This window comes from Mesitornis unicolor, unplaced genomic scaffold, assembly GCF_000695765.1.
Source record: "Mesitornis unicolor isolate BGI_N332 unplaced genomic scaffold, ASM69576v1 scaffold514, whole genome shotgun sequence".
NCBI lineage: Eukaryota > Metazoa > Chordata > Aves > Mesitornithiformes > Mesitornithidae > Mesitornis > Mesitornis unicolor.
Genome location: NW_010177797.1, coordinates 31090 through 41625, shown reverse-complemented (window position 1 = coordinate 41625; position 10536 = coordinate 31090). Strand labels below are relative to the sequence as shown.

At 52.1% G+C, this 10536-nt stretch overlaps 1 protein-coding gene across 1 annotated transcript in view; it reads left to right on the top strand.

The window, feature by feature from the left end:
* LAMA5 (laminin, alpha 5) overlaps positions 1–10536 on the top strand; it is a 78677-nt gene that overhangs the window by 45671 nt on the left and 22470 nt on the right. The window contains 11 exon segments of the mRNA XM_010182207.1: positions 1739–1876; positions 2080–2132; positions 2327–2426; positions 2943–2995; positions 3394–3499; positions 4175–4274; positions 4463–4619; positions 6713–6842; positions 9225–9367; positions 9468–9574; positions 10276–10429. Coding sequence (XP_010180509.1) covers positions 1739–1876; positions 2080–2132; positions 2327–2426; positions 2943–2995; positions 3394–3499; positions 4175–4274; positions 4463–4619; positions 6713–6842; positions 9225–9367; positions 9468–9574; positions 10276–10429 — 1241 coding nt within the window.

Here is a 10536-nt window from a genome sequence, read left to right as displayed (position 1 = left end):
GGCTCTTACAGCAGAAATCGTTTTTCCTGTGCACAGTTCACCTGACTATCTCCTGACAGGCATGCTCTAGAATAAGCAGACATCCCAAGAAATGCTTTCCCAAAAGCTATGTGGTTTGTCTCCGCCGGTTCATTCACTGTCAACTAACAGCAGGAGCTTGAGTCTGTCTGCATAGTTTGGGAATAAGACCCAGTCTGGATGTATGGCCTCTCATCCAGCAACCTATTAAGGAGCAGACCTCCAGAGTACAGCTTGAGGAGCAGCTGTGGTCCAGACTCTGTCTGTGAAGGCAATGTGTGCAGATGAACATAATATGTGAGCTGAACTGCATCTGCCTGTGCTCAGGCTTGGGTGCCTGCAGCCAGGGAGAGCGGGGCTCTGAGTGGGATAACATTTTTCCCAGCAAAGTTGCAAACCACAGGTTCAGATCATACCCCAGTGCCATGAGATGCTCAGTTGTGCCTCGCCTGACACATCTGGGTCTTCAGGGCTTCCTCCACCTCCATTTGTGACAGAACACAAGAGGAACAACTGTGCTGAAACCAGCAAGAGTACGATTGTACAACAGGGTGAACAGTGAGGACCAGGATGTGAGATTACCAAAAATCACCCCCAAAGTCAGGGTATCTGCTGCCACCATGAGAGCTTTGCATCCACTTCCCTGGGCGTTGCATTGCTCCTGGCACAGAGCTGCTGGTGCCAGGGCTGAGCAATGCCTGTGGCTCCAAATACTCTGCCCTGGGCAGAGTGTCCCCAAACTCCCTCCCTGTCAACAGCGTGACTGGAAGCCAGATGGACTCTTATGTCTGCCGGCAAGAATTTACTGCTCATTAAAAAATAATCTGTGATACAATTTCCCTGAAGCAACAAAAGAGCATCGTCACCCTCTTGCACCATACGAAATGTAGACGCCTGAGCCGTGGCCAGCTGGCAGCGCGCTGCTGCAAATGCTGATGCCGGCAATATGCCTTTGAAGAGGCTGGAGGCACAGATGAAATGGTCTCACAGGAGTTCAGTAGTCACTTCTTTGGGTTTTTTTTCTTTTTTTTCTCATAAAGCAGAGCTGTAGAGGAGTCACAGCAAGGAAAGGAGAACCTGATTTTGTTGTCGTTTTGTTTTCAATCGGTTGTTTTATGAGCAGTGTTTTGCTGTTAGGCAGTCTGGGGGTGTCAGCCTAAAATGTCCCCTTTGGCAGGGATTTGAGGAGGGCATGGGCAGCTCCCCGGCAGCTTGCTGACCTTTAGAGCGATAGGGCAGCGGGATCTCTACGTGCGTTCGCAGGAGGACGTCATGCAGGAAGCTGCAGAGCCATTGCCCTGGCCTTGCCCTCGGCTGTGGTGTTGGGCTCCTGTCCACACACAATGTCCACAGCACAGACCCTGATGGCTCAGTGCTGATCTTGGGTGCCAATGGGTTTTCACAGGGTCTGATCTGTCACTACTTGCTGACCTTTTGGGGATGAGATCACACATTCCCCTTTTTCCTTATCCAGAACTTCTTCCCCTCTCTCAAAATACACATAAACGTGTGTGAGTAAGTGTGATAAACACTGCAGCTTCTGTTTTTCTTTTAAAGAAGATGGGGTGTTTTTAACCAAAAGCAAAGAATGAGTGTGTATGTTATTTATAACCCTTGTTTCTGGCTGCTTTGATGGTGGTGAAGGTCAGGCAGACAAAAGAGGCTGAAGCCTTGAGTGCAGGAGCTGCAGCTCCAGTGGTTGCTCTCCCCTCTTTTGCAGCTTGCCAGTGCTCCCGGGAGGGCTCCCTGCACAGCACCTGTGACCAGGAATCGGGGCAGTGCAGCTGCCGGCCCAAAGTGACGGGACTGCGCTGCGATAGCTGCGTGCCGGGCGCCTATGGATTTCCACACTGCGAAGGTAGCCCCCTTCTTCTCCCTCATGGGGGGGGACTGCAGTGTCTTGGTGTGGTGCTGGTAAATCATAGGATCATAGAATTGTTTGGGTTGGAATGGGCTTATCATCCTCCAAGAGCTTTGCAAGGGAAGAAATAACCTCCTTTAGTAGCAGCTGGGGTGTGAGCTATCTCCTTGTACATCCCTCCTTGTGCCTCTGTTTTCCAGTGGGCTCCTGTAACCCAGCTGGGTTGGTGACTGCAGATCCCTCACTTGCCATGGTGAGTATCAGATGAACCCACCAACCTCTGCAGGTCATTTTTCCAAGATCCCCTTTTACCCACTTATTTTGAGCCAAGTCCTTCCTTAAGCACAGCCTGAAAGCAGCTGTGACCCACGCCAGAGGAGCCGACACCATGTTCAGCCACCGTGCTGCAATTCTCACCTGCTTTTTTCTCCCCTTCCCATTCCCCAGGGCTCCTGTGCTTGTCGGGCGTACGTTGAAGGCCCAGCGTGTGACAGATGCAAGCCCTTGTACTGGAACCTGACTCCAGAGAACCCCTATGGCTGCATGAGTAAGGAAATGGCATTTGCACTGTCCCAAAAAATCCTCTCCGTGCTGTAATGGTGCAATACCCAAACCCAAGCCAGTAGAGACCATCATTGCTGGATGAAAGTGATACCCTTCCTTCTTTCCTTTCCTTCCTTCCTTCCTTCCTGAAGTGACACGTCCAAGCAGTAGTATCTGGGTAACCCCTGCTTGGAGAGGGGAAAGGCTGGAGCCTGGAGCTTTTTGCTTGGGAAAAAGGTTTGGGACACAGGACTCGTGCAGTGAGTTGTGCCATTCTCAGCCCTCTCTGCAGACTCTGAACACTTAATTTTTCATGGCCAGATGTGCAAAAAAGGCCAATGTCTTTGGTAGTTGTGTCCTCAACAGTAAATGTCTGAAATGACAAGAAAGCCCTTGTGCAGTGCTACTTGGCCAGTTCCCAGCTCCTCTTATGCCAGCCAATGTGGGGTGTACTGTCTCCCATAAGGTTTCTTCTCAGAGGCTGATTTATCTTCTGGCTTTCTTGTTCATCTCTCTCCAGGCTGCAAGTGTGATACCAGGGGCACCATCAGCGGAATTGCAGAGTGCCACCAGGTAGGTTTGCTCCTCTTTACCTCCAGGCACCTCCGAGCAAGTGCTCATCTCTGTCTCTCACAGCAGCTGCCAGAGAGGCCCATCCTGACGCTGAGCTCTCAAAGGTTGCACCGCAGTCTGGGTTTGCATGAGAACAGAAGATTAAGACCTGTCATAAATTAGGCACCTAAATATTTCTGGGTCTGGCCCAGGATGGCTGGGTTTTTGTTTGCCTGCATTGTTGGGTAATTTAACTTATCTGGCCCGTATCTGGCCCACCCACGTGCAGGAAGCTGTGTAGAGCATGAAACTCAAAATACTTTGCCAGTGCCTTAGACTAGGACCCAAATAATTGAGAAACAGCTTAGCCGTGACGAGCAACGGGAGGGAATGAGCTTCTGTGCCTGCTTCTCTCCTAGGGCGACGGGCAGTGTTTCTGCAAACCCAACATCTGCGGCCAGTTCTGCTCGGTGTGCAAAGACGGCTACTTCAACATGGAGAACGCCAATTACTTTGGCTGCCAAGGTGAGCCCCCTTCATGATGTGTTGGGAGAAGGAGGGAGGCCACAAGAGCTGACCCTGGAGCTGGTGGCTCTGCATATACCAACTGACTGTTGGCCTTGGAGAGCAGGGCAGGAGATGTCCCACCTCTTGCTTTTGATCATACCATGGCCCAGAGCAGGGGCTGGAGACATGAGTTCATGCTTTTGCTGCTATTGGGCACAGGTTCATCAGGTTGGGGAATGAAAGGCCAGGAAAGATGCCTCCTTGGGTGCCAGAAACTTGTGTTTTAACTACTGGCCGTGTCCTTGCAGCTCTACCCCTTCCTCCTGTTGGCAGCAGGTGGGCATTGGGGTTGACTGCTCTCTGTCGTGCCCATGGGAAGCAGAGAAATATGAGATCCGGCCACTCTCAGACAGCCCACACAGTCCTGGCAGGGCTGGGATGAGGGAGCAAGGCTGCGGCTGGCGGCGGGGCTGCGGCACCCAGCCATGAGGGTTTGCAGACCTTGTTCCTCCCGCAGCCGTCAGCCGTCTGGAAATAGCTCGGCGCTGAGGTGGAAGAGGAGCTCATCCAAGTGGAGCTGGGGCCAATATGAAAACGGATACAATGGAATAAAAATAGCGGGGCACGCCTTTGATTAGTGACCAGGAGCTCGTTAGTGTGACGGGAATGTAAACAGGCTCTTCCTGCCCACAGGCTGCCGCTGCGATGTCGGCGGGTCCCTGGGGCCATCCTGCGAGGAGCGGAGCGGAGCCTGTCGCTGCCGGCAGAGCACACGTGGGCCCACCTGCACCCAGTAAGCTGCTGTCGGCAGATGATGCACCTTGGGGTGCTGCACCTTGTGCTTGCTCCCTTGGAAATGGTGTCCTCACCCACCACGAGGATGGGGACCTCATTGTCTGGGCTGCTGTCACATCAGCCTGGCAGAGGTGTCCTCTCCCTCCAGGTAGCCCAGCAAGTAATGGTGCTCCTTCTCTTCCCCAGACCTGCACGAGACCATTATTTCCCTGACCTTCACCACTTGAAGTTCGAGCTGGAGGAAGGCACCACGCCAGCCGGGCGGGCTGTGCGGTTCGGCTACAACCCCTTGGAGTTTGAGGGCTTCAGCTGGCGAGGATACGCACAGATGTCCTCCATCCAGGTACGCCTGGTGTCCCCAGCTTAGCTCCCTCTGGGGAGGATGCAGCCAGTGGAGGACTGATGTGCTTTTGGCACACGTCTTTCACCCCAAGTGCTTCTCCAACCCCCAAAGTCACATGGTGGCCAACATAAACAGCACAGGGTATATATAGCCTGTTTGTGCAGATATTTCCTGTAGTGTGGGGGACAGCATAGATTGATGAGGGGAAAGATCCTAAATTGGGAGTCCTCTGACATCCTAATCCAGTTAGACAAAGGTGGTAGCTCGATGATTACTTACAGGGACGTCTATAAACGCTGTCTCTGGGTTTCCTTGCGGCTCTTTCATCTGACCCTGCTCTTTCCTGCAACTCTCTGTTACCTTTCCCTCCCTTTTCTAAAAATAAATTAGTTTCTCCTTAGCTGCCATGTTCAGCTTGGACATCTTGTTACTGTTCTGCCCCTGCTCTTGCTGTTAGACGGTTTGCTGTAACGATGATTTACACTAATCTGGAGTTGCTCGAAAGGCCTAGAAGTGAAGCTGTTTCATCTGTTGACCCTTTTTTCTTCTCGGTGGATTCTTCTTCTGCATGGCCCCTGCAGAAATGCTTCCTCTGTGTGTTGTGTGTTTGGAGATGGGGTGCAGGGCAGCAGTTCCTGACAGTCTTGTCCCATGTAAGATGTTCCTTATTCTGGTGCGTGTACTTTCAGTTTTCTTCACTTTTTCATGCTTAGGTAAAATAACAGAGGGGCTAAATGTGTTAGCCATTTCCCTGTTGAGTTTGTAGGTAGGAGCTAAGCAATTAACTCCTGTAGGCTCCCAGCCTTAAAGCTTAAGGATGGAGCTCATGTTCAAGCTCGTGGCTTTTCTTTTGCATACAGTGTTGGCATTTGAGATAGAAATAGGCCTTGACAGAAGGGCTAGCACTTGGCTTTCTGCTGCCAGGTCTCACCTGTAGTTTCCTCTCTGCAAGATCCTTCCCGTTTGCTCTCCAGTGGGAAGATTTGTGTAACTGCAGCTTTGAGGACACAGAGCCCTCATTAGGAGTTTCCCTGGGCAGATCCTGGCTTTGCCCTGTAGGCTGGAGGGTATTTAAGCAGGTGCTTAGATCTCTCTGAAATGGATAGAACTTAAGCATCTGCTTAACTGAAGCCTTCCAGGCAGGCAGAGGGCTGAGGCACCCATCAGTGGCACATTCCCTTAACATTACCAATCCTTAGCATTTAGGGTTCCTGGGGACGAGGCACCAGCTCCATTTGCAGCTTTCTCTGTAGGCATTGGGGCAGAGCAGCACAGGGGTTTTAGCATTTGGTACCTGCTGGCTGCTTACAGCACACTAGGCCCAATAGCAACATGCCGATAACAAGAGCAAGAACTTCTTGAAACCTTTCCTCTGGCATACCCCAGGATAGCCAAACCCCACCCTGCTGTGCCAGAGCATCTTCCAGAGCCTTTTTCCACCCCCTTCCCGCAGGCAGCTTGCTGGCCCCGAAAGGGCCGTGACTGTGCAGTAGGGCCGGTGTGCTTGTCTCCTCCTTGCGCTGTGGCCTGTTGCTTTGGGAGCAGTGAGCCGAGCGGCTGCGCTTGTGCTGGTAGCTGTCGGCGGTGGAGGTAATTGAAGGTGTGCTCTGCTTCTCTCCCCTTTCTCTCTCCCACCAGCCCAAGGTAGTGGTGACTCTCAATGTGACCTCCCCCGACCTCTTCCGCCTCGTCTTCCGCTACGTCAGCCGGGGGCCCGCCAGTGTGGAAGGGAGGCGGGGGGCCCGCCAGTGTGGAAGGGAGGGTCTCGGTCGTTGAGGAAGGAAAGTTTAATGTTTGTGGCAACTGTAAGTGCATTTTTCACTTCTAGACTAACTCAGAGCATCCCACACTGCGGCGCTGCTCCTCTGCCCCTTCTCCTGCCCCAGGTGTGCCCGACCCAGGTGTGCCCACCCCAAGTGTGCCCGTCTCAGGTGGCCGGCCAGAGCCGTGCCGTGGGATGGCGAGGGAGGGGGAAGAGAGGCAGGCAGGCAGGCAGGTAGGCAGGCGGGTACGGCTCTCCCGCAGAGCGGGTGAGCGGACAGGAGCTGGCCCCCCAGTGACGTGCGCCCCGTGTGCTCTTTTGCTTTTTGCAGAATAAAATCAGAGTCACTGTAGACGTGAAGGAGGCAGAGCTCTATCTGTTCCATGTCATCCTGAGGTATATTAATTCAGGAGGGGCCACTGTGTATGGCAAAATTACAGCTTATCAGCCACGAAGGAGAGGTAAGGATCCCAGACTGCTCTGCTCCCCTGCACCATCGCCACCTCCTCCCCATCCCAGGCAGCCTTCTGCATCATCCCTTCCAGAAGACACTTCCATATGGCTTTACCCATTAGTCCTGCCCTTCCAATTGAAAGGCTGATTTGAGTTTGCAGCCCACTTCATTTAACAAAGCAGCAGCAGGCCAGCCCCCAGTCCTGGGACTGCACACTGAGGCCTGTTATCAGCCAGGCTGGTAGGAGATAAGGCTATGTACGATTTGATACGACCTTTCCAGCATGGGACAAGATCACCCCACTGCCCCTGGCAGAACTGAGCTGAGTTTCCAAAAAATCAGAATGAGACAAGTGTTGGGAGCTGGATCCAGACTTTGGCAGCTGGACATGGGTTTATTTCACAGGTGCCCTCATGAAGCAGTCCTGCCCTTGCCTTGAGCTTCTCAAACCAGGCTGCTGGCTTCACACATGATGTGGGGTTTGGAAATGATGTGGAATTGCACATGTTATACAGACATTGCACTCTGGTGCAATGTCATCTCAAGCTGTGAGCTGCTGGATTAAAAGAAGAGCCACCAGAGGATGGCTGAACAAGCCTAGAGACCCGGACAACAAATATTCTGGGAATCAATATGAGCAAGACTGCATGGGGACAGACCTGAGGCCATGCAAGTGCCCTAGCGAGTGGTTAGCTGGTTGAGTTTTACCTCTTCTGATGCTGCCTTTTTCTGAAGCTCTTCCTCCAGACCATATGTGCACAGCACAAGGCTGTCAACAGCAGCTACATAACTTATCAGTATGCAAAGTTCTCTCCTCTGTCTCGAGTTGACATAGATGATCTTTTGCCTTTGATACAATATGCAAGGTTTGAAATGCCAAGATACTGTTTTTCTGCATTTTTTGAGGGGAAAAATAGGTGGTTATTTTTGTGGCCAGTAATATTACACAGCAGAAAGACAAGAGACGCATGAGCATGGCTCATGGATACCACCAAAGGTCAGTCTTAATCTGTCCTATCCAGGAGCAGAGCTCATTTTCCTTATAATGTGCTTCCCTCCTTGCTCAGAAGCACCATTTGATTTTCCTAGTGCTGAAGGCGAGCTGCCAGCCTGATGCACCAGCAATGGGATCTGGGAGGGCAGCTTCCTTGGTAGCCCAGATGGGCTCCAGAAATGCTGAGCCACCTTCTGCCCAGATGGAATTGGCTTCACTTGGTAAAGGACGAGCAGCCTGGAGAGAAGATAAGTTGGAAGATGTGGCTTGCATAAAGGGAAACCTTTTCCAAGCATATAATTTGCAGAGCAATTTCTCCCACTCCATCTCCAGAAGCCATCTCAGTTGGATTTGTGTATCATCTCAAAGGGACGTGAAACTTCAGCTTGTCAAGAAATCTACCCCGTTGCCTGCTCAGGAAAATCTCTACATTCCTTGCATCTTCACCTCAGCTTCCCACCTGAGAAAATGAGTGCTTGGCTTCGGCTGATGCCAGGCTTGTCGCAGAGCTAGCACACATGGGAACAGGCTGACCCATCCCAGCTGTAGCATAAGCCCTTGCTTTAGCTTCTGGCCCTCTGTATTATGCCTTGATGTCCACGCACCACACAAGGATAGCCAGCGTGGCACATTCCCTGCTTCCTTCTCCATCTCATCTGCTCACCATGCAGCCATGCTTGGTGAATCCCTCTCACCTGTGCTCTTCAAAATGCTCCTGAGACTGCTGGGCAGGCAGACAGTCTGCTTCTCAGTGCTATATCATTACTGCATCCCAAGTTAATGAATTCAAAGGTTATGGGACTGTCAGTTGAGCCAAGGAGCTGTTCAACAGCAGCAGGATCAGGCCTTACACCAGTTCTGTCCTGTCAGTTAAAATTAATGTCTGAATCTCAGGCGCAGAGTCTGTGGCTGGCAAGAAAGGCAGGAGCACAGCTTGGGGGTCTGAGAGTTTGCCAGAAGACAGGTATCTCGCCTGTGAAGCTGGGGTCAGAATATCCCTAAGGAAGGATGTATCTGGGCAATTCTTTATGTCTGTCTCAGAATAAATTATTCACAGATGAGTTCCTTCCTTCTCTAGCAAAACGCTCCTTGGAACGCAATGCTCTGTGCTTTGCAGTTTGGGGATGCAGAGCACGTTGTGAGAGCTGTGGATTAACACGAAGGATTGCAGTGATTTATTTTTCTCCCATTAAGCTACTGAGCAGATGCAGAGTGGATGTCTCTGTTTCAGGACAGTGTGGGATTATGGTGCATCTGCTGTGGCAGCGCCAAGGGAGCAGGAGCCTGGGACTCCCTGCTGTGCTACAAAGCTGCTTCCCCGAGCGTAGCCTCCTGTTTGCAGCCTCGGGTTTTCCATCCCAGTCCCTTCACAACCTCTCCTCCCTCCCGCTCCAGGTACAGAGCAGACCAAGCAGATTGTCTTTGCTCCCAGCACGGAGCCAGCCTTTGTCACCGTCCCCCAGAACAGCTTTGGGGAGCCCTTCGTACTCAACCCCAACACTTGGTCCCTGGTCATTGAAGCAGAGGGGGTGCTGCTGGTAAGGACCAGTCCCCGTGCTCCATCCACCACCACTGCTTCAACAGCTCCCTGGGGGCGAGTGTCTCAGATATAACCAACTCTCCCATCTTTTCTTCTAGGACTATCTGGTTTTGCTACCCAGCTCGTACTATGAAGCTCCAATACTACAGCTGAAGGTCACAGAGCCATGTACCTACCAGCCAGCCCCAGAACAAGCCACCCAGAAGTAAGGATCTCCACGTCCCCGCTGTGTGGGACCTGCTCAGGTCTTCTTGGTCTGACATTAAGAAATACATACAGTCCGCACTCTGTGAGGATCTGTATGTGATAAAACTGCTTAGTGGAGCACTTTGCCATGATTGATAGAGCCTACTGAAGCTGCGCTGTCCCAGAAAGCCAACGCATAGATCTCCTCATCCATGGCACAGGCAGTTTATGTGTTCTCATGGACCCTGGAGGGCCAGTTCACCCAGTAAGACCATAGCCCTCCCACCTGCTAGGCAGGCTGTATGTCAGGCAGAGCCCTGGAAAATAGCTACAGTGAGTTAGGTCTTCCTGGACTATTTAAAAGGAATGGGCAGAGTCTGGCAGTGTTTAGAGCATCTCAGTGCATCTGCTTGCTCTGCCAAAGACCTCTCTGTCCATCTTGACAGGAAGGCTGGTTGGGCTCTGGACTCCAGTTGTCCCCTCCACCGTAGCAGTGGTCCCCGAGGCAAAGCACATTGCAAGGGGAGAAGCTTTTTGTTGTTACTGCCGTCATGGGTCCTATAATACTCAATCTCTTGCTTCGCACTGACCAGAGTTGTTCTCTGGCCAGTGGAGCCTGCACGTTGGACCTTTTGCAAATCTTGCTGGGATCAGGCTAGATGAGTCTTACAATCGTGACATAACAACTATGCTTTGCCATTTTTTACTCAATGTTTTCAGCTGCCTCTTGTATAAGTACCTGTCTGTGGATGGCTTCCCTGCTGCCTCAGGGGTGGATGCGGTGTGCAGGCTGGACAACCGTTTACCCCGAGTGTGTCCCACAGAGCAGCTCACGCCCTCTCATCCCCGGATGGCGACGTGCAGCGGCAGTGATGTGAGTGACACTTCTGTTTCACCCCTTGCATGGGCACTCATCCCTCTCCTCCCGCACTCTGGTGCTTTACATACACCTGGGCACGTTACCAGAGGGGCTTTTCACCC